Consider the following 25413-nt stretch of genomic DNA (forward strand, 5'->3'; position numbering starts at 1 on the left):
CTCGTTGCTTACTCGTGTAAACCGATACATTCGGCTGATTTATTTGAAGATCATTCCGGCGATTTTAAGTACCGATATGATTGATCTCGCGAGTAGGTTACTATTAAATATCTTACTATCCACTCACTAAACGTAGCTTTCGTTTTGCGCTTCGACTCATTATAATAACATGATGTTGCAGTATAGGATAATTAATGTCAAGTATGTATAAATTCAATTAAATTTCTTCATGGTTCTAATTACTTTTAATATATTCACGATAAAAAAAGGAGTTCTTTACATGTATTCGTAAAGGTATACATGAGTGAGTTAATAATTAACTTTAATTTTTATCACCTCGATTATCGAGAGCCAAGTTAAAGTTACTTATCGACTGACCTATCGTACAAAAATTTGTTTCATCAATAAAATTATCTTGATAACATCCATTTGAACTTTTTGTACTAAAATCAAAAAAGAATACTTTCAAATTTAAAACAAAAAATATTCATATAAATATGATTTTAAACGATCATAGTTTACTACTCACTATTTCTATTGAAATATTTAACAGATATATTAAAGACGACCAATAAAATTGCTCCAATGATTCAATGAACTACTTTCATTACATAAATCAATCTGGAATCATATCAGCATGGTAATCAACATGATGTTCAGCACGATTACGCTAAACAATATCCTTATCACATATTTAATTTATTACATTGACGATCCGAATTGAGAATCTACATGCGGTGTGTTAATAATTAAACCGGAGAGGCTCGTTTGTCTACCTGAGTGTATTCCGCCATCGATATCGGCGTCCTCGAAGACGGACGACTCGATGCATTCATCATCAGCGACAGCGGGATCCTCGGTGGTCTCTTCGTTCTTGAACCTATCGTTATTTGCACGAACATCCGTTTTCTCGACGGTGCAAGGACTATCGACGGAAGCGTGCCTTCCGAGCCGTACCAACGTGCTGTTGCTCCTCGCCAACTTGGTGCTGTGAGTCCTACGGATCAGAAGATTCGTGAGAGTCGTGTTCTGCTTGATCCTGGGCTCCTGATGGCTGATTCTATGCTCGCGGCTGGATCCAGCCGACTTCGGAGCTGACTCGATGACGATTCTCGCCGCGGGTTTCTCTTCGTCGGCATTCGTCGGCTTCTTCCTACATCCGGCATCGTTCTCCACCTCGAAGCAGGCAATGGTGTTGTTCAAACGATTATCCTTCCTATTGCTGGAGTCCTTCCTGCCGGTGAACCGGCTTTGGAATCGCTCGATAGTCTTGAACGACCTCGTTCTCTCGACTTTCTTCCTCTGTTCCGTTTGACCACTGGACGTCCCGGGCGGCCGTTCGCACTTGGACGTCTCGAAGATTCTCGTCAACGACTGCACCTTCCCTCTCACCTCGGGTAACGTCTCATCTGCATTTCTCCTCGATGTAAAGCCATCATTGTTGCTCAAAGTGCGCGTAAGCGACCCGGACGTTGGCGTCTTCGACGTGCTGCCGATGGGAAAGGTGTTGCAGGCAAATTTTTCACAACTGCCATCTGCTGAGTGGCCTTTAATCAGTTTTGTAATCGGTTGCCGCACCGACTCGCTGCCGTCCAATGGCACGTAGAACGTAGATCGCCGCTTTGGCGATTCTTCAGGATTCTCAGTGGTCAGCATGTCTTTGCATTTCCCAAATCTCCTCGAAACGACGTGGGATTCACGTTTAGTTCACGGCACGAATTGCGTCCGATTATCGTGAGAAGCTATCATGCTTATTTGGCACGAATTATCAGTGCGTTTCAGTTTCTCTTCACACACGAAAGGATGTCGACGCTATATTGTCAGCCGAGCTCTGCGCTTTTTATCTGTCACGTTTGTGTTGACGTTTATTTTATCTTGTGGCGCATTGTTCGTAGTAAGTAGATAGCCACACGCATTGCAACGACTATCGCGCCATACTAGGTCTCGATTGGCTCCAATTCGCTCTTCGACTCTGCGCTACCGCATTTTTGCGTATCGAATGTCTTCTCGGTATCGACTGCAGGGCGCGATGTCAAGGGTACTTACTGGCTATCAAGATAATGTGCCTCTTAGAATACCCTCTCGTCCTCTCGTCCTCGCGGATGGACCCAAGTCACATACGATTTTCAGGGTCGCGGTAATAACAATGATTACATTTCTTCTTCTTCAGTCTTTGTGTCCTTCTCTCTTGGATTTTCGTGACGGTCCTTTCGTCGCGCTGACTTGGAATATTTCTTCGTCGCTCTTTCCCTCTCGACCCTCGTGCTAAATATAGATAGAGTATTGAACAGCGTATAGCCGAAACGAGTGAAAGAGAAAGAAAGAACACGTGCGTCGTTAAACGAAGACGAATATCAGCTGGCTGTGTTATCTCTGTATGCCGATACTCGCGGATGACGCGAGGCGTTGAACTGTGAACGCGCGACCCTCGTCGTATTCTCTCCGTGGCGGCTTCTTCCGCAAAGAGCTACCTTTTATCTGTGTCTTATTTAAGTTTGTTTTACGTTCGTTCGTGTGTACGTCTTCGTAGCAGAGTGGTTGTTTCTTCCTTTATTCTCCTCCTAATCTTTCAATATGCATACATATATATGTATATATTTTTTTCTTTCTTTATTATATGTTTGTAAATATTTGTTATGTATGTAGCTTTTTTATGCCGTTTATTATGTAATTTCTAATTGAAAATACGATTTTTTTTATCAAAACATGTATATATTTATATCATTCGTTGGAGGGGCATTTATCGACTATCTTATCACGTAATAAGATTCCTGTTACTTTTTGCTGTATCGAAATGTGCTAAATTTGTATAGAAAAAAAATGTTTTTTTGTCTAAAACACTGTTTCTGCCGATATTTCTTATTTTCTATTGAAACAAAACTTTTGTTAAAACTTCTGTTGAAACAAGTCTCTCAATATATCTGCTCCGAAAGAAAATCGCAGCTCACGTCAGAAGAAACAAGGTAGGCTCAGCAAGATCGGATGGGTCTATAGCGAAGAAGATTCGCTGCAGAAGAAACCGATGGAAGAGGAGATGCAGCTGCAGATTGCAGGTGGAACTGGTCGAAGAATCTGCGACGATCGTAGAGAATTGCCGTCGGTGTAGATAGGACGTATGCCGTTGGAATTGTTGGCAAAGCCGGTCGAGATTTACGATCGCAGTGAGCACTCCGAGTCTGTCGAGAGGAGGGAAGGTGAGGACTTGCACGACGATTTATAGAAGTCCGATTATAATCCATTAAATTCACTGAAAAGAAGAAAAAACGGAGTAAACGCGCCTCCGGATTACGATCGAGTAATCCGTCGATCGTGGGGGACAAACCTGTCGTCGATTATTCACCGAAAGTTTATTCATGCCACAGCTCACGACGATTCCTTTGAGTTCCATGCATTCCGATACGTAGTGCATTCCACGTTCGGATAGAAGGAAGAGCGATCGGTCGTCTCGTCTCTTGGTTCACTCCGAGATACACATCACAGAGATAAAACTTTTTTCTCACCGAGATACGATTGCATACCTTTCGCGACACACACGCACACACGCACACACACACACACTTGACGCTGAATTTACGCTCAAACTATCCGCGATGATATGACTTACTGCGTGCGGAGCAACCGAAGCGACGCAACTCCGTCCTCGAGCGACAGTCGTGAGTCGCACGGCTGCTGCGCCGAGAAAAGTAAGAGGTGTTCTCGCGAGTTGTGGCGATCCAGCTGTCACGATCGCTTTTCTTACTCGAGCTCGCGAACGACGATTGCCCTTCTCTCTTTTCCTCACCGATCGCCTGGTAAATCACCTGGTAATCCACCCGCGCGAGTGGGAGTGCATTTGTTTCTTATACCGTCTGTTGTCGACACTCGCGAGACAGAACAAACGCGTTTCTTCTGCGCGAGAAGCGCGTACGACGACGTAGCGCGCGGCGCGATCAGTCCGCACCGCGGACGGACTCACGGCTATCTGGCTCGACGAGCCGGACTTAATCCGAGCGTGCCACGAGCGCCTCTATCGGCGGCAGTCTCTTCGACGCGCGTGAAAGAGAGAAAGAGAGGGTGAGAGAGACGGCCGACCTGTCGGAGGATCGGCGACGAATGCACGCGCGTCGACTCTACGCCCTACGCTGCACTCAACCAGACTTCCAGAAGTGCACGCTTGACGACGCTCAGGACGACGATCCACGGTGAAGTGTAGCGATGTCCTCGGATAAATGAAAGCAAATGTACTAGAAAATGATTCAAACTGGCGTAAATTTGGTAATCTGGGAGGCTCCCTTGTTGCACTCGATTACTGTCATTTGCGACTTGAATTGTATTAAGGAAGTTTATGGATTATATGAGACTACCAAGATGTTTGGAATTATTTATTGTACTGCTGAAGATGGCTTGAATTAAGCCGAAACATTCGGTATTTGTTATGTATATGTAGTATCGAGAAATATGTGTTGATATAATTGTTCCAATTACGAATTTAGGCTCTTAATTGTCTGTTTTTTCATTTATTATTTAATTTTTAAACCGTAAAACATATCATTTTCCAAGGAAATAAGACCGAATACTGAAAATACGACAACTCTCTTCTCTCCCCCCCCCCCTCCTTCTCTTTCTCTCTCTCTATTTGAAAAAAAAAAATTACAGAGAAACAAAAGTTTTTAAATAAAAAAGGTAAAATTCTTCCGTTTTTGTACTGTAAAACGATAACTTTGACATAATCAGAACAACATTGACCCAGTCGGGACAATGGCTCAAATTTAAAAAAATGTTTAAACAGCACGCGTGTTCGAAATTAGGACACACACTGAGAAAAAGAATTTTGTTAATTTAGCAAGCCACTAGTAGGGAGACCGGGGGTCAGTTGAATATAGGGGTAAGTAGACTAATCGAGGCTACATTAAAAACAAAACACGCGAGACACGCGTAAACGTGTCTGAGCAGCAGCGACTGCCGCTAAGTCTGCTGTAACATTTTGTTGCGAACACATCTATGATAGAAGTTATGCCACAGTTTTAAAAAATCGTACACCTAAGTAAATATTTTTATTCTTAAAGTTTTTGTTTTCCAATCGTATATGATTGTCTGAAATATTTGATTTCTACTTAGATAGTAAGTGTAGTTCTTACTTAATAAAGTTCAACAAATTTTTTTTGTTTATATGTTCTTTGTTATCGTATTGTTAACGTTTTTAAAAAAAGAACGGATGGGGATAGTAGACTAACCACAGCGTGGAACTATAACTCATTTAGTAACGACTCTTATAGTACTTATTCAAAATTTTATTCCTTTAAAGAGATTTTCCTCGGTGATAAATGTTATAAGTTTAATTCCCTCATGTCCAAAAAAATCTTAAAAAATTAAGCTCATTCGACGTATTTTTGTACAAAATGAACAAATTTTACAAAAAGAAGTATTGTTTTGCCCTGCAAAGCGAATGTTTGTGTTTAAAATATATTTTTATAAAAGTTTTATTAATGTATAGCCAAAAATATAACTTAAAATACATTAATTTTTATTTTAATAATCTTAGTTGAATTACCTGATCCTGAGGCTTGAATCAAATGGAATGCATTAGAAAAATGCATTTTTTTTCATATTAGTTATTAGTTTCCCCTTATTATTAAAATATTATTAAATAGTCAAATATATGTAGTAACTGGTGTAGAATTCTTTTTTTCGATAAGTCTCTTAATTTCGTCTGTAAAAATTTGAAACTGAAAAATGAGTCTATTAACTCCGGTCTCCCCTACCTTTAACCAGTGATCGATAAATATGTGACAACAAATTTTATTGTTGTATCTGTTGTTAGTCTCTGCTATACTAACCAATTATTAATAACAGAAGCAAACTATATAGAATCTAACCTATCTTTTGGATAGACTTTAGGCTCGTTTACATAGGAAATTCGTAGATAATCATGGAGTCTTAAGTCATAGGAAACCAAACACAGTCAAATGTAGGGAGAATACTTGACTAGAATTGATTAATTTCTTATGATTTGGGATCCTGCTATCGTCTCGATTTATATATATATATGAGCCTCTTATTTATTAGCAATTGATTATTTGTTACATTGAATTAATTTGCAATCATAACAAATCGATCGGTTTTATAACAAATATCATATTTGCTTTTCCTTGATTTGTTCCTATAACAAAATCATTTCTCTCAGTGCAAGATTATATGTTCTTATATGTCCTCAAGAAGATTTTAAGATGTCTTATATCTCAATTTTAACATGCATTCTAGATATTTTCACAATTTGATTCCCAAAATTACTCCATTTTACGATACCAATTTCTCCAAATGTAATATGTAGGTAAATTTTTTATATTATTGTATAATTTATTAAAAACAGAGAGAGAGATAGATCAGAGTTGAAACGACGCTTAGTGCTACGTGAGAAAAAATCAAGAATCGCTTCTGAGTACAAGTATCGTTAGTTTTAACTACTAGTTTTAACTAGTTTTAACAGCGAGGAACCTATTAAAAGTCTGTTCTTTAGAGTAAATTAAATAGAAATATGCCACTGAGATGAGTTTCGTTATTGTGAATCAAATCTATCAACTCACTATCTCGTAGATATCTACTTTTCGATCTGATTTTGAACAAAAATTTCTCCACAATTTTCAATAAATTGGAATAAATGTACAAGCATATTATTTATTTTCTACATGTGATAAGCGATATTGCAATAATGTGAAAGTGTTTTGCGGACGTATCACGAGCATGTAATAATTAAGACGTAATGGTGGGCGTGCGATGTTATAATGTTTCCACTATTTGAAATAGAAATCCTGATTACGACCTCGGGAGATTAATGCTGTATGCGCTAAACGAACTACGCACGTTTTCGTAGTACTGTTGTACATAATACCTGGAAAAGTAACGTCTAACATCATGGAAATAATAACTATATATCTTTTAAAAATAATAAAATAAGAAGTATGAGCGAGATACAAACTTATAATAATGAGACGATTTTTTTCATTGAATTTTACACTCGACATTATTTCATTTCAAATATATTTTTTCTTTCAAATTGGTTTCCGATTGATCAACTTTGAAACGCAGTGACCGTTCTACCATTGATACAGCGTGAATTCCACGATACTTAAAAAAACGGCAATAATTTTCTTCAGCAAAGAAAAGTAAAATATATCTAAGAAAATTTCTATGACTCAACCAAACACACGTTCGTAACTGTTTCTTCATCATTTTACTGCCTGTTTCCAAGCCGCTCCATTTCAAAATCAGCGTAAAACCGATAATTTACGGTCATTTTTATTTTCTGCAAGGCTGTTTCAAGAAAAAGTCAGTAACCGTTTAAACACTAGAAATTTCAGTAATTGACAATTTTATCTTAAATTTATGTACATTAATATTTATTACTTGTTTTTTTATGTTAGCGTTTATAGGTTTTCAATTTCAATCGTAGAAAATAATCTCATATTTTCCTTAAAAGAGAAGAAAAAAGAGAGAGAGAGAGAGAGACTCACGTATCTCCACAAATTCTATTAAATTATTCTATTTCTGTCATAGTAACGGTTATTTGTGGACAAAATTACGAAATATTTCAATTGAGAAAAAAATAATAAAAAGTTCAAGCTTTTTGCTAGCTTAAAAATTCATACTGCCGAATTTATGCGGACGTAGAAATGCGTTCAAGGCTAGCAGTCAAAAGGATCGAGAAAGGATATGACTCGATAAATAACGTCGGCTCAGTGTGAACCGTTCGGATTTCAAAACCACGTTCTCGTTCCTTGATAACCAGTCTCTGAGATGGCTTAGGACGATTTATATGTCACGATCAGCTCGTCGACAAAAAACTCTCTCAAATTTCAGATATCCTTGCCGATCGAAATGCAAGTTTTATTGAGACAAAATATGTGTAAAATATGAGAGAGAGAGAGAGAGAGATGTTTAAAATTCATTTACAAATTAAATAAAGAATTTATCATGATTTGAGATCGACTTCAGTAACGCCGCTTTCGTTTATAAAAATATTACATGAAGTTTTCATGATCTTTATCTCATGTTTTCGCTGTTGTTTAAAAAATAAGAAGCCCTTTCAACCGTGTTCATATAGCGTTTCAGAAGATAATGCATTTGTTTGCTTTCACAAATGTCTCTCTTTCTATTTCCACAATTATAATTTATTCTAATCGTAATCGGGGAAAACGTGTGCGTTCACGCGATAATTCTTCGAAATGCTCGTTGAAAGTAAACTCGGGAAAATTTCACTTCTACGCGTTAAATATCTGCTTCTAACGCAATTTTCTTAATCTTTTTCTCTTTATGTTTTGTCAGATAAGTCAAAAAATTCATTTTCTTACATAAGATAAATAAAAATTACACATATAAATGCTTTGGAGATCTAAACAACGCATATAAAATTATAAAGTTGCATGGTTGGCAAATTATATGGTTCATTGTATCCCATTATTAAATATAAATTTGATCAACTTTTTAATCTCTCACACATTATATGATTTTTTTAAAGAGTTTAATAAGTAAACTCAAAAAATGTATAAAATTGTGTAACTAGTTTATATTTAAAATTCTATATATATTAATATTAATTATGTCTAGCAATATATTTTAAGAGAATTTAAATTGTAAAAATTAAAACATCAATGTCTTTTTGTAAAACAATATATAAAATTATAATCTCATGTATATCTTGTTGTAATAAATATAGATAACACAGGTACACAAAACAAAATTAATGTTTAATCCGGAGATTAGACTATGATAATCTTATGTATTTTGACGCTCTGAAACCAAATCCGATATCCAAATTGCTCCATCAAGTCACGATTTTTTTATCGATGAAAAAGATAAAATCAATATTCACACGTCTTAATTGAAGCAACATCACCATAAGTTCCTATTAGATTCTATGACCTTCAGCCGTTATCTTCTGATTAAAAAAGCAACGCATGTCGAAAATAGGAAGCTCCATTTTTTAAATGGTATAAACACGATGTTTACTACATCTATTATTACTAAACGACTAAACATCATCCGGAATAATATTAAAGCATTAAGAAATAATAGCTGTATCTTCGACAACACATTAATGCTATCTCTTGCAAAACCTTGAAAACTAAATCACACTCCTAATATATTGGAGAATCGAACTATGTTCCGTTAATAAAAAAAAAAAAATTGTGACGCGATGAAGCAATTTGAACATCGGATTCGCTTTTAGAGCGTCAAAGTACATAGAAATATCATGGTCTAATCTTTGGATAAAAAACTTTTTTTATGCTGTGTACTCATATTCGTGATTGATATGCATAAATTATTTTCTATTAATAGATATAAAAATAGATATAAAAATGAAATAGCCATATAAAAATAGATTAGCTTAGATATATATGTTATCTTTTATATATGTTTGCATAGTATATTTTTTGTACATATTTTAAAGCAACCTTCTACAGCAACTCCTTTCACTCTCGTAACTGAAGCCAGTTTGATTTTTATTATAGATTTATCGATGTCGCAATACGTATCAATAGAGTCAAGAATATGTTCGTATATACAATATAATCAATACTGTAATTATCGTTCATAATCAGCTAAGTAAATTGCGAGAAAGTAAGCTCGAAGTTTCGCTGACATTTAATAACTGCTGTATAAAACGTAACTCCAAATTATTTTACCGAACTCAAATAGATTGACGAATTCTAACTATTAACAAAAAATAACACAAATATTAATTTAATATATTCTCATCATAAAAAACGAACAAAATTTTTCGTAGAAATTCAGGAATATGCACTAAGAGAATTATGTATTATTATTTATGTCATAAAATATAATTATAGTCACTTGAATTATTTTTATAGTAATTTCAACTATTTTATGGTTACAATAATTATAATTACAATCATTTTAGGTTGTCAACTACATACATTTGTTGCTAAAACCACACACATAGCAGTAATAATCATAATTACAGTAATACATAATTATAGTTACAAATACCAAACATTTCTCTCAGTGTAAAAATCGGAGACTTTTAATTGCATTATTGCATCTTTGATTTAGGTACGCCGTTAGGTCTATTGCGTAAACTTTTCAAGTCAAAAATTTTTACACCGAGTCAACACAATGCAACTTCCGCGTGTCGTGAGACACGATCGTTCGCGTCGCTTGCGACATCGCTAATTGTAATAATGCGCAAGATCCGGCACTGGCGCTTTCCTCATCCTCCAGTGGAGATTGACGTGCTATGCCGCCGTCGCTTAAAATGAATAATGACCCGGAGCCGGGTGTACGGATGCGATCGTAAAGCGAGCAAAGCGAACAATCTCGTGGATTGCGGATTCTCTTTGCGCTGCCCACACGCTGCATACAGGAAATTTCATTTTGCCTCTACCTCACGACCGGATTCGTACTTTCAGATTTATCGTAGCGAATAGGGGTAGTTCCGTAGAGAAAATTTCATTACCGAGAAAATCGATTTCGTTATTGAGAATGCGTTGAATTTTCCGCGTTCAGCAACAGGAGTCGAACACTTTTTTTGACAAAAACTTTTTTTGAGAAAAATCGTTTCCCACAAATTTAATTTGTGATCAGAAAACTTCGTGTGCACCTTTGTACGCGTCCACCTTTATTTATAATGTAGGAAACCCTGGAAAAAGCACGACGAGTGTTGGACGTTCGTCCCTTTCTCAACCTTTTGTTAGGTGCATAATGCAATTAGCATTTTATGACAGTGCTGCCTGGGAAATGCATTTACAAGCACGTTTTTGACGTCACTACTTATCTCCCTCGCACCGAAAGCAAACGTCTGAGCACGTGCCTTTGAAGCTGACGTTCGCAACATCCGCCGTGCACGACAGGGAATCTTAACGATCTGTACTTAAACGAGTTAGACAGCACTGATCCTGGTGTAATATGGCAATTAAACACTTTTTTTTCGAATCACCAGAGACTAATAGAATGCTTAAAGAAAATGATGATTGAAAGAACATTGAATTGACATGAGAAATATATGTAGGCGCAATATATGTAGGATTCGTTTATCGTAATAAAATTTTCATTATCACAACAATGGTAGATGTGTAATAAAAATAGTGATATATTATTTATAAGTACAAAAGTAACTGTAATATATTGCAAAGCAATCTAATTATAATAGAAATGCGAACAATGAAACTGAGAAATATTTTAATCTACTTTTTTGCGCTTTTGTGTAATATAAATAATAATATCAGTAACCACGTGATTATTTATTGATAAAATATCACAACGTGCAAATCACGAAGAGTATAAAAATGGGGAAATTGTAAATATATTTATTTCTTACGATACATAGAAACTTAACCGATAATATTAGTCAAATAAACTGAATGTAAAATGTTTTAATATTCTTTTAATACTATCTTTGATATTATTTAATGCCTACGCTTCATTAAAATTAGATTATAATTTGCATAACAAGCTAAAAATACAGCTAATATAGATATGAGAAGAAAATAATCGTTTTTCTGTTAATGTGTACTTGCGTGTGTTTGTAAACTTTTTATACGATTCGAATCTTGCGATTACACACATCAGTATGGGCATAAAAATTATAATTGCTTGCAGGAAATTACAAGATCGCGGTCTTGCACTTGATCTCAGAAATGATTAAATGTTAAGCATAACTTCTCGTACTGTACTCTCATACAGCGAAACTCGACGCAAGTACAAGAAATTAACGAACTACCTGGCGTACGTTTCTGGATATATCAAATATAATTATTATAATCAATTAATTTAATAATCAGCAATAATTTAAAAATAAGCGCATACACGAATATCGAAAATAAGAAAAAACCTGCGTAACAGATAATATACAATATCGATGGACAAACAATACAATATTTGTGCTAAAAATGCATTAGTATGTGAAGATATTTCCTTGCTGTTCTTATAAACCCGATTCGTTACCTTAAACGATCGGAGCTAATAGATGTAATATATTCCGATAATAACAGACTAATTATCAGAATCTATTAAATCCTTATTATTCTGATAATTTTTGCTACAGAAATTATATTTATGTGTTGTTTGTGTGTTATTTTGTGTATGTTATGGAGATATAAAAATATCTTTGCAAATAAATATAGAATCATTTTTCCGTATTTATATCGCACAAGCCTAAAGTTACATATATATTCGAAAATTTTTATTTTCAATTGAACCTTATAACTCTTGAGGTACTTGCAATATACGAGGTCACGTTTACTGCATCATTGATTAGTAAAAACATATGTACATATAGGTGATTAGCGCGATGTAATTATTAGCTGTGGTGTACAAAGATCAGACGCGATTAACCGACCGTACATTCCATTACACATCCTATTATCAGCGGCAATTAACGCGGCGCTATCTCAATTCCGGTTCCTCGATTGTACGCAGGGAGTAAACGTCGGATTTTACAGCGAGATTAAACTCGGGGAGAAAGAAGAGAAGAGAAAAGGAGATTAAAGAGCGCGGGGGATGAGCATTGAAGGAACATGAATTATGTGTGGGAAGATGGACCTTAGCGTGTAGGCGAAGTCTCAACGAGCGTCCACATCCTTCGTTTTTCCCATCTCTCATTTTTTTTTTTGCAGTCGCCACCTTGTCGTGTCCTGACAACGCTGGCAAAAGAAGAATGATGACGAAGATGGCTCGAAGACAGATGATAAGGTGATGATAGATATGTAGACAAGTGAGACAGAATCAATTTGTTCAAAGACTAAACCTCGAATTCCGTGTTTCCTACATCGTGTATTAGATAGTTTATAGATTCTCTCTTCCTACTAGTTTTTAATTAAAATTCTAATAAATATATTAGGTGCGCAACTAAGTTCTCGCTGTTATTTTGATGAAAGTGCATCAAAATAACAGCGAGAACTTAGTTGCGCACCTAATATATTAACTACTATTAATTCTTCTCAGTACCTATAAAAACTATAATGGAAAATGATTAAATAAAAGAAGTCATAGTTGAAATCAGCAAATCCTGCGTTTAATCTGTTGATTTGGGACAATTCGTATACAGATACTGGACTATGAATTTTGTAATTTATTCTAAACTATCCTTCTGATATGATCTTTGCGTAAAAATTAAATCAATTCAGGTAAAGATTGTTATTCAGATACAGAGCACAAAAGAGCAAGAATCGCGAACAAACTTGTCGACGTCGACATCGACCATTGCTCCCGTTTTCTGCAGAGCGAAAGGCCCTGTGACTTGTCGTACGCGAAGTCGCTTTTATGTTTGTTCTACCGTTCAAGCGGAACGAAACCACATAGGTGCTGTCCATTGCTCTGTTTGAACAAACGAACGAATGCCACGACAAGCTGGTATTATCTGCAATATTTAAACACGAGCTTGCCCGGTTGATGCCGAACTTATCTTTAAACTTGTCGAATAGTTTTCTAATTATCTGTAGAATGAAAAAAGTAGGTACCTTTGCGTTTCAAAAAGTATTCTCTTATGAATCAAGATCGATACGTAAAGATTTAAGTGGTAAATATAAAACGGATGAAAAAAGAACTGATAATTTAAGTAAATCGAATTTGGAAATAAAGACTCGATTTTATTTTCATTCATTTCGAAAAGACGTTCTCGCTTTGTTAATTTTGGTTAACTTCAAGTGATAACGAAGTGTCAAAATTCCAGTTACAATGCACAAAATTTCAGGAGTTACAAAGTAGATAAATTAACGGTTTAAAGAGATCTTGAAAAATCGTCAACGAAGAACGCGGAGAAGTGAAAACAACAGATTTCAACAAGATGACAAAAGTTCTCGAAACGATCGGCAAAGTTACCCAGATTAACCTGTATGTTTAATAGTTGTAATAATTTTTGCTTAAAAGTTTTCAATGTAGAGAAACAAAAAGAATGAAATTGGAACAATCTTTGGGCAAATCTCGAATTTTCGCAAAGTTAAATCTATGCAAATTGTCGTAGAATCATCGTGGAATGACAAGTCGTGACGAAAAATTATGAATCGTTAAAAAATGATGTTACGTCCTTGTGATGATAATGAATATTTTAGCGTACATCATAAATGACCTATTAGTGTTCAACACTCATAATAGCCCTATACAAAAATTGCACGTTACCGTCGTTCCCCTTGTTAGAAATGATTATTCATTATTAGACCCTAAAGTGGGATGCATTATAGGCGTGCAGTCATATGAAATCGAGCGAAAAAATTTGTACAGAGCCGAATGAGGGCAGCTGTAACGTAATGTCGGTAGCTTCTCTCTTCATAGGGGAGTAGTGGAGTGATTTGCATATGCTTGCCGGACATTGGGTAGCATGCTTATTTTGGGATTTGAATCGATTGACGGGACGAAGAGATGGACGGACGGACGGACAGACGGACCAGTTTAGTGACCGGTGCAAAATTCGTAAGCATTCGACAATGAGAATCGCATTCGTGATCACGTACCGCGAAGCAACTTTCGTGACTGGCATTGTCACGCATTATTCCGGCTTTACACCTTCCTATGTCGATTATCATAATCATTGTATATGCCATTTTCAGTCATTAGTTTAATAGAATTTTTCGTTTCTCGCGCACCATTAATATTTAAAATTAAATATTTCACATCTATTTTTTCATTTATAATATATTTATATTATGTGTATTTTAGGTAAGATCCGAAAACCGAAGTTATGTCTGACACTTTGTGATAAGATTAATAACGGTGAAAGTAAGTTTCGCGATCTCGAGTAAGAAAATTAATTGTAATTATTTCATAGAGTTTAACTTTAACATAACATTTTAGAATCTTTGGTCTCCCTTAAAAATTCATAAAAGATAAAATTGTATGCACAATTATCACTCAAGTACTAGTATTAAACAAAGCTGCATCATATTGCACGTGGTACTTGTAAGATTTTGACAGTTACAAATATTCAAACGGCAATGTTGAATGGCGCCATTCATTCAGAAACAGCGTTTTATGAATCACGAGATTCCTTTCATTCTCTTGGCAATGCCACAAAAAAGACCGGACGATGAACGTCTCTGTATTTCGCTTGCAGGCTAAATCGTCGGGAAAGAAATGTCACAGACTCGTCTCCGTTAATTCGAGATGACGTACGTAACCGTAAATGAGTCATCATGAAAGGGAGGCTTCTCTTCCATTACCGCGCTCTCTTTGCCTTTTTACCACATTTCCCACTTTTCTGTCTTTTGCATATCTTCTTCCTTCCTTCAAGCAGCTGCGTCCTCTCTTTTTTATTTCCCTCATTCAGCCTCTTTTACCACGCTTTCTTATTCATCGCGTACACTTTTCTCTACCCTTTAACGCAAGCCATGAGTAAACATGAAGCCATCACTTTGTCATGTATTATTTTCTATATAGCCGGCAATTAAAATACCAACATATTGCGCAATTGCAATTAAATTGCGGTCATTTTTATTGTTACTATTAATATACTTAGGACAGAGACTTTTCATTTAAATTGATGATGCTATCAACTACTTTTATTTATTGTTCACATACATATAGTTATTTTGTATTTTCGATATTACGCAAAGTTTCGATTATAAATGTGAAACACATATAAGTCTGTACAAGCCTTAAAGATAAACTCGTTTGTAAAAAAATGTAGAATGTTATCCATGATAAAAAATGGTTGCTACATTATTCAATTATGCGACGGTAAATGCAAACTGGAATTATCGCTTGTCGAAGCGGTGTGAAATGAAAGCTACCCAACGTAATGTGATTGCATGCAGATATTCTGTAGAAAAAATATCTCTCCACCGGTTAACAAGCCGGCAACAGGCAGCACAGTCAGCGATCGAAGTCACCGAGCGATACAAAACGCGTAATTCGAACCTGAGTGAACATCGCGATCTTGAGAAACTTTACCATGTTCATAAAGGTCCCGAGTCTTTCTTTTCTTTCTCGATTGGGATCGCGATCGGAGATCGCAACATTTAACGCGAAATTTATCAGAGAAGGTGTGGGATTTAAAGTAGAGATTTCTAAAGATTCGGGCTACCGCGAGATAAAGACATCATAAGTTCGAATATGCGAATTGTATGTTATTCGATAATCTCGCGGCCTTGCATATTTCTTTGCATATATCTATAACTACAATTTGCAGTATCCATTGGGATATATTGTGCTAGGATGCCAGGTTGAAGTCGATCGACCGGTGATCCAGATCGTCCAGGTGTCCGCTGACACTATAGAAACCACTCGGAATTCGTATTTAATTTACTGCACTGAAAGAAAATATTGGCTGAATATGGTATAGCATTTTTAATTGGCTGCAGCAATTAATTTTTGGTTACTTTAATCTATTAAAATATATATATATATATATATATATATATATATATATATATTGACATTGCAGATAAGCTACCATGGTCAAAAATTGGCTGCTGCAACAAAAAATTGACTTTTGCAGTCATTTAAAAATGCTATACCATATTTTATTATCTAAATTGCTGCAACAGCCAGTCTTTTCTTTCATGATGGATATGAAACCGTCATTTGACAGTTCATTCCTTCTTCATTCATTCTTGAGGTAAAAAAATATGTGAATCTAATTGATACATTGATCGAAACTTAACATCTTGAAGAACGATTCAGTAAATAATGATAAAATCGTATTCTTTAATAAGTTTAAATAAATAAGTAATAAATAAGTACAAAAATGAAAATTACGTTTTGTCTATTTTTGCAATTTTTTCCAAAACGAAGCAAAAACGAACATATCCATCAAAGTTTTTTTTCAAAACTTGTAAGTGAAACACCTTGTGGGAGCTTCTCAACAAGAGACACAGATAACAGTGAACACAGTAAATTTCTTTTTACACAGTAAATATTACCAAATGGTAACAGTTTGGTAAAAGTAACATTATTTTTGGTTATATTAACTAAACATTTAATTGACATTATTTCATCATACATTTAGTAGCTATTACCAAATCCCGAGGGATCAACCACTACTAAAAAAATGTACAGTGATTGCTAATTATGGCAATACAACACATTTTATTGCTAGCATTGCTATTGTATTGTTAATATTGTTTTCCTATGTATTGCCACCTATTGTGCACAATATTGTTATGTACTGCTATGCATTGCTAGCATATTACTAGTATTGCTATCATTGCTTGTTTTATTACTGAATTGCCGCAATATATTTCTAAAGAAATGAACTAATTGCCATAGTGGTTGATCCTTCGCCAAAATTCTTTTTTCATGATAAGGAACAATGAAAGTGCTCATAATAAAAGACCATGCATATCTATTCAAAAAAACTCCCGTGTCTAATAAAGCAATAATGGTCTCGGGACTTTATAAAGTTAGAATGGCTCAATATTGTTTACACGCAGAACAAAATATCTTATCTCAATGTATTGAGTATCTTATAAAGTTAGGGGAGAAAATGTAAGAAAGAAAAAATAATCTGCTCATTTAATATAATAAATATCCGAAGTACATAAATTTAGTTCAAACTTCGCAGCATATTGGAATGTTGCCAAGACAGATGCATCTTTTTACAACAGTTGACACTATTAGTACCAACTGTTACAGAAATATAAAGGGCTCATATTACCTGCAATGCTCATAATATCCAATTCTATCCTATATCACAACTGAGAAACAACGGAATCAAAATATTCAAAATATTCAAAATAGTAATATTTTATAATTTATATATAGCAAGAAAAAATATGTGTATCTAGAGATATTTGATATAATACATACATCTACTATATGTTTGACTTGATTCTAAATGATGTATGCACGAATCAAGCAATCGCAAAGGAAATTTTTATCAAAATTTGCGATTTTTTTTTTATTTTCAGAGTGACACCGCGATAGAGAGACACAAAGCAACAAGATAGCTCGATTGATACTCAACTTGGGAGTGATAAATTTATCTTACTTCCAGCAACTTATATTTTAAAACCTCATGACACAACAGCTCTAACTGATGAAGTAAAAGTATCGGTAAAAACTGCCTCCTCTGCAATTCTAAAAACTGACAAGTACGAAAAGCAACACAACGACTTCAGCTCTAAAATAGTGTATTGTTCATCATCAAAAAATATTGTGAAGGCATTTTATTGCGATAATGACAAATCATCTAAGCAGCCAATGATTTTTATCAAATGCATTCCAGCATCCAAGGATTCTTCGACTAGAGTTATTTCAACAAAGATAAGCAAAGATAAAATTAATTACTCTATTCATTTAGAATCAAAGTTAAAAAAAGATAGTGCTTACAAAATTAGTCAGTCAACTGATTCCTCTAAGACTTCTGTTAAAAAGATGTTTTGTAAAGAAGCTCTTTCAAAACAAAGTATTTCACATGAAAAGTTGAAACCGGAAATGACATACCGTCCCCTTCCAGACCGTGAACGTCCAGATAAAGCAGGTTTGAAAATTAATATCTTATGCTTCCCAGGGATAAAGGATCCACTTTCTATAACACGTAAGGACGGTTTTGATCTTTTCGAAATACCTAGTTCCGTAAAGAAACTCTCAAAAAAAGACAAGAAACAAAGATGTTCCAGTTGTTGTCAGCCAGGCCGATCCAAGGATGTTAGCGATGGGAAAGATTTCTTTCCCACTAAAATTTTGACATTAGATATAAAGTCCTCACCGATAGAAAAACGTCTCGATAGTCAACGTCCTTCAAAGCAAATACTACGAGCTGAGATCACGCAGATAGAATCCGCGAAGTCGGACAAAGCACCCGCGTGTCAGAAGTCAGCGGTAGCCCATAAACGTCCTTGCTTAACGCCTGAGGTTTCCAAAGATACATCGGACTTGCCCAGCTCGCAAGAGTTGCTCGCTCGTTACGGAAAGGATATTCCCGTCTATCAACTGGAAAGATACGAGGCTTGTCGCGCGAAAAGAAACGGTCTTCAAGACGAATGTATTCCACCGCTATTACAAGCTATATTGAGAAGAGAGCAGCAAGAACTCACTTTGGATAAGTGCAGCAAAGAAAAACAACACGTAGATCAAGATAAAACGACGAGTGAAATGAAATTTTTGTTGTATGTAGAGTAATATTTAAAATTAAGAGAATTAAAAATAAATTTTAGAAAAAACGGGAAAACAATTATGTTCGCGATTGTTGGAAAACAGTCATATACAGGGTGTTTGATAAGTAATGATAAAACTCTCGCATAGAAGTAGAGCGGACTGAGTCGAATAGTCTTCTATCATTTTACAATTATCGCAATAGTTAACAAGGTCAGTTGCTAAAAATTACCGAATATTGGTTTTCAATAATTTTTTATTCGAGTACTATTAACTTTACAGAAAAACAGCAAGATATAAAAATTGTTTATTTCCTTGTCATAAAACTCTAAGAATTTTTTCAGAATTTTTGTCAATTTTTTTGTATTGCATTTTCTTATATTACCAATATGAGAAAATGCGATAATAAAAAATTCAAAAAAAATTCTCGGAACACTACAAAAAAAAAATAAACAAGTTTTGTCACTTGCTATTTTTCTGTAAAGTTGATAGTACTTGAGTAAAAAATTGTTAAAAACCAATATTCCGCGACTTTTAGTATTTAATATCTTATTAATAATTATGAAAATATATATTGTAAAATGATACAGGACTTTTTTTTATTCAGTTTAGTCCGTTTTATCCCTGTGCAAGAGTTTTATCATTATTTATCAAATACCCTGTATATGCACAAAAATATATTAATAAATTGTTAATTTTTAACTAATAACATTATTAAACTGTAATCTTTTAATATAAAATATATATATATCTGCGTTTTACTACAAACTTATCTGCAAACAAAGTTTTATAAAAGTAATGGATATTTTATAATATTTTATATATATTATTTTGAAAAAATATAATTTTATTTAACATACTTCGAAGATTAATACGTTTGCAGATAATGGCTAAATATATTACGAAATATATTTTATTTAGCACTATCGTATTAAAAAATAATAATGGATAAGATTTTGTAATCATTATTGTAATTGCAAAAAGCAAGATATTAAAAAATATAAAAATAAACCAAAATTAGTAGCATCCATTATTAATCAATGTTAAATTACCAAATTTTTTATCAGATCACAGGAAAAAGTTCTCTTAAAATATTCAAATCGAAAGGATTGTGTCCGCACATAGTTGATATCGATTACAATTGTTATTCTCAGAATGCATTCGGCGCTATTGCTCGCGTATTTTATATGACTGCAATATTATACATCGTATAATAGCAGAACGAATACGATTTAATCTCGATATGGTGAAACTGAAACTTTTTAAACCGGTTATATAAAACATGCTTTCTCTAATTTAATTTGCTTTCATTTGGCAAATAATACGGTTTTAAAAATATTAATTTATGCGATAAAAATTTACAAGATCATGATATTACATTTAATACTAAAATTAGAAATTATAATATTTATTAACGCAATTTTTTTTATGAGTCGAGTACAAAACAGGCGCGCGTTATTTAGCATTTGACACTATTAAACTGCACTGTAATAACCTTTTTTTTTTGTCAAAATCCATGCGCTTACTTCGAAATAAACGACGTAAATAATTATCAATGCATGACAACCGTTCACAAAGTAAGTGCATGAAGAGAACCAATCAGCATCGCGGAAAAGAGACAATAATATAGAGGAGACCGAGACCGGTTGTCACAGTTTTTGATTAGTGATCTAAAAAAAGGTGGATGCCTGATTTTGAAATATTATGTATACGGTATAATACTAACCTACATTCTTTAGATATTAAAAAAAATATTATTCGTGAATTCAACACATATCGTAAAAGTAAGTTATTTAATTTTAAATGAAGCTGGGAAAATGTGATAATTAATGTTTTGAGTTGATTGTCACACGTTCTAGGATTGGTAGCAGCATATTTGTTGGACAATACATATAAAAAATACAATTTTTATTTTAATATCAGTTCTACATTTTGAGAAATAATAGTAATTATGGTAATAATTCAAATAAAACAGTTATTTTAATCATAAAAAAATACGTAATTTGTTTTTGTTCCGTACTTAGTTTCTGTATAAAAAATGAAAAAACATATTGTACATATCTATATGAAATACAATATATTTGTAAGTGTATTCTCTAAAAATGTGTTCCCTAAAGATAATAAAATTAATTGTCCTAACTTTGTTTCATTTTGATCAATCTACCCCACATAGCTATTTTTAATAAAAGAGATTGTATTCATAAACTTTATCAGGATAATGATTAATTAATTGTAGCACAGATCTTCTAAGACATGTCATTTTCTATGAAGACAAAGATATCATGATTAATAATGCCAAAGACTTGTCAGATAACAAAATAGGTAATAAAAAAAATTTACTCACCAACTTGATTTTCTTAAAAATCGTTATAAATAATATATACAATGCTTGTGGTGCAAATCATTTTACACAACAAATTAATATTATATCAGCAATCTACAGTAAAAAAAAGAGATTTTTCTGCTACATCCTATTTGAGTTATAAGCATTTTGACAATCAACTCCCCGGTCTCCTTTACTTCGAAAGATTCGAGACATTCAACTTTCGACATGGACTTTTACAAATGCGATAAAACATAATTTTCAATTAAAGTGTTAATTATTAGGTGTACAAATAAGTTTCCGCCGTTTTTTATCAAAAATTAAAAGCATTTATTGTGAAAAAACGATACATAATGTTTTATTGATGTAAGTCAAAATGTAAGTACAAGTTCTTTTTGCGTTTGGCACGAATCTTCATTCAATAATGCTTCCAATTCCGCGTCTTCGTACACTTTCGGCCTTCCGCTACGTTCTTTGTCTTCGACGTCAAATTCACCGTTCTTAAATTTTTGAAACCATTCACGACAACTTCTCTCACTTAAGGCAGCCTCACCATATGCTTCTACAAGCAATCGATGAGCCTCAGCTGCAGATTTCTTCAAATTAAAGAAGTAAATCAAAAGTTCCCGCAAATGACGCTTATTCGGCTCAAAACGGCATTTTCGCACAAAAAAAAATATATGCTGCTCATACAAAATCGCTAGTATTTCAAGGTTATATTGTTGACAGATGTCCAACCTTACGATATAATGTTTTACATCAGACAATTTTAACCATAGCTTGCTAGTGGCGCCGTCTTTTGTCAAACGGCGGAAACTTATTTGTACACCTAATATATTCCATAGAATAGAAAAAGTTTATAAAGTAACGTTGTATGGCTTCGGTGCACCTGGGGCGTATTTCATTAAAAAAATGGGAAATTGTGCACAAAATACTATATGAGATATTTTCGTTTGATGATGCAAAAGAGGACCACTGGCTGAAATTTCAAAAAGAGCCCAAGAATAATAAAGATCTGAGGGAAACGTTAATTAACTCTAACATAAAAATAACACATTTTTGCATTTGGAACTTTGCACGGGAAATATGATATGAATGTATAAATGTCGCGTAACGGATTAGTATTCCTTTCGCGCAGTTTCCTCACATTGAGTACATACAACCAAACGTTTCTACTTTGTGATTCTCTGCGTGCCGCGACGGGCAAGTTATGGCGATAACATAGAAATAAACAAAACGTTGAGCCAGCCGGAAGTCGTCGCGTGTAGGTGCTCGCTCGTTGAAAGGCGATTTTATTTCCGGACCGTCAAACATAATACGCCGAAATGCGTTGAAGGTACATATGCTCGCTCGGTAACAGAATCTAAAATTAGAGCGAACTATCCCGGCCTCTCCTCTGCACTTCCAACGGATTCCATTTACATACATTCACATAGCTTACTATAAAGTTGTAAATCGTATTTCATTATTGTAAAATGCAATTCTTCATTAAAAGTATAAAAAATATAAAAGCTTATTCCTCTTTTATAGCCAATTATTTTTGCCTTTGAAAAAAGAAAAAAGAAACAAAGATACAATTTAATGAAATTTAACGTCACAATTGATATAAATTTAATAACGTTTGTAATATACAATGTATAAGATAAAAATGTGTCGCTTGACATTGTTTTAAAAAAGAGAATGAATTCTAAACTTGCGCATAGGGAACAATATTTAAAAAATTCGATGACTGACTCAATCGTTTTCGTAATCAATTTATTCAGGATATAACAGCCATTAACGCGATGTTGTAAGAATCAATGAGTAACTATCGAGACTTAGTTTGCACTTCATCGGAGATTTGCCACAATAAAGTTCGCGCGAGCGAGAAACGCGTCTTATTCTGGGCTTAAAAACGGCGCAGTAGCCCGGGTGGTCGAAGGATGGAATCTACATGGAGAGAAGGAGAACTACGTGAATCGATACGAAACGCACGTGTGGAGACACCGGAACGACTCGCGTCGGACAGGAAATATAACGGAGTGCGCAATCTACGCGCTACCACTTCCGTTACCTCCGCTCTCCGGAGGCGAGCGAGGTTCGATTTGCATCGAACATATTTGCATCGCGACGACGGGTCCTGAATAGAAAGAAAGAAAAGGGAAGAGAGAGAAAAAAAAAGGCGAGAAATACAGCAACGCCCGGTCTAAAGTAACCATGCCGATGTTTCTCGCGACTCCTCCCTTTATCTGCCATACCTTGCGCGCGAGTTCGTTCACGAGATGGAAATTCCGCCGCGCCAGGAATGCTCTCACCAACGCCTAGGAATAAATTTGCAAATACTATTTAAAATACGTTACGTATATTTTACAAATTCTCTCGGCATCGCGCCGACGGAGCACTGGAATTTTGCGAAATGCATCATTTTAAACCATAGGAAAGAATTAATCGCTATTTTTTTACCTTTTTTGGTACTTTTGATTATTTGGAGCGTTTTAATATTTTTTTTCAGTACTGAAAAAAATCATTATAATTTCTTAGAAACTTATATCAGGCAATGTATCAAGATTACGCAGATAAGCAATTAATTAATACATTTTTTTCTTTCTTGTTTTATAATTATATCGTATCAAATATTATTTTGTTTTAATAATAAAAAATATAAATAGGTTTAATTATATTTTTTCAAATATGTCAACAAAATATTATACATTATTCATTATTTCTACAGATAAAGGAACATTTTCTCCATTTCCTTAATCAAAGTAATAACCAAACTTGTTATTATTAATAGTTACAAAATTTTTACTTTTTCTTTAATATAACAGGCTATTATTTTTTTTTTTTAATTCTTGCCTCTCATCATACAGCATCCGTGTTTCAGTGTCGGTGTTAAGTTCGCGAAAGATGGGAGTGATTTAATGCGTAGCAATTAGTAGAAGAACAGTGCAAATAATTAACAGTTACGTATATCGTTCGAAACATAAACTTTGGCTACGATCAAGTAGGCTGATGAAGCTTTTTTGCCATTTTCAGGATATCATGCACGAAGTTACAAGGTGTGCCTTGGATGAAGCGCTTGTATCTCTCCGACATATCGTCGACAGGTATTAATTCACTCACTGATGTGAGTACAGTTCGTATTCAAACTCTGTATTGATGCGTAGCGTAGGATGACTGCACTGTATAATTTATGCGTGATAATTATAACGAGCGGTAAGTCACTTCTTGCCTAGATGGAGGTGGTATGATTCGTATAAACTGCATATCTTCAATGCAATATGCTTCATTATTACCTACGTATATTGTAATGTAATCTTATGTTAATTTGAAAAATAACAAATGAATAACAGTTAATAATTTTTTCTGCGTCATCTTTACTTTATGGCGTTTCTGAAGAAAAAAAAAATATAAATACACTGAAAGAAAAGATTGGTTGCTGCAATCATATAAAAATACTATATTTTACTATCTAAATTGTTACAGCAATAATCAATCTCTTTTTTCAGTGTAGAATATATATATTTATAAAATGTATATCTATATCTATTCTAAAAAAAGATATTTATACCTATCATAATTTCGTTGTCTTATACAGTTTATTACAAATTTTTTTACTTTAGAATTTATTATTTTCATATTCATTAAAATTAAATTCTGTTATTTAAATATTAAAATACGATTTCTAATAGTATATAAATAACAATATTTAATTTAAAATAAAAAGATTTTCTTGCTCATAATTTTATTGTCACAAAACGAACATCTTTCTTTCTCTAACACTTTACGCTTCTCGATCGTGAAGATAAAAAAACAAAATCAGAATCAACTATCGGAATGGAAATCTCAAAATAAAAAAAAGGACATTCTTTGGTAAGACGGAATAAGTTGAAGTAAAAAAGATGATGCGGAGATATGACGAGCGTAGATATCGCGTTAGCTGAACACCATATTTATGTTTTTCCTATAAATTAAACGCGACATCTAACATATACAAAGTTCTCAAAATTAGAATAGAAAAAGTTAATTGTCAATGAATGTCTAATAATATTATAAAAGATTTTATAAAAATATCTTTGCATATGTAT

The 25413-nt window shown here is 34.1% G+C and overlaps 2 protein-coding genes across 7 annotated transcripts in view; one reads left to right on the top strand and one right to left on the bottom strand.

The window, feature by feature from the left end:
* raskol (Ras GTPase-activating protein raskol) overlaps window positions 1-25413 on the bottom strand; it is a 170820-nt gene that overhangs the window by 85781 nt on the left and 59626 nt on the right. The window contains exons 1-2 of one of the 6 annotated variants that reach the window (XM_087404129.1): window positions 3341-12862; window positions 777-3247 (exon numbers count right to left, since the gene is read on the bottom strand). The exons of 4 other annotated variants lie outside the window; for them this stretch is intronic. In XM_087404129.1, coding sequence (XP_087260255.1) covers window positions 777-1656 — 880 coding nt within the window. In that variant the 5' untranslated portion in view covers window positions 1657-3247; window positions 3341-12862. Of the gene's footprint in view, window positions 1-776; window positions 3248-3322; window positions 12863-25413 lie in introns of those variants that run through there. One more of the 6 variants, XM_087404128.1, reaches the window with a different exon arrangement.
* Window positions 3116-24373, top strand: LOC147910119 (uncharacterized). The gene is made up of 4 exons (XM_087403895.1): window positions 3116-3194; window positions 14650-14709; window positions 16071-16264; window positions 17854-24373. Exons 1-4 carry the CDS (start codon window positions 3116-3118, stop codon window positions 19048-19050), a joined length of 1530 nt encoding a protein of 509 aa, XP_087260021.1. The 3' UTR covers window positions 19051-24373.

Source organism: Acromyrmex echinatior, chromosome 3 (genome assembly GCF_024713525.1).
Source record: "Acromyrmex echinatior isolate Ae372 chromosome 3, ASM2471352v2, whole genome shotgun sequence".
NCBI lineage: Eukaryota > Metazoa > Arthropoda > Insecta > Hymenoptera > Formicidae > Acromyrmex > Acromyrmex echinatior.

Coding starts and splice junctions, on each gene's coding strand:
- LOC147910119 (XM_087403895.1), top strand. CDS start 3,116: ATGCCGTTGGAATTGTTGGCAAAGCCGGTCGAGATTTACGATCGCAGT. Junction 3,195..14,649: donor GTCTGTCGAGAGGAGGGAAG/GTGAGGACTTGC, acceptor TGTGTATTTTAG/GTAAGATCCGAAAACCGAAG. Junction 16,265..17,853: donor GAAAATATTGGCTGAATATG/GTATAGCATTTT, acceptor ACACCGCGATAG/AGAGACACAAAGCAACAAGA.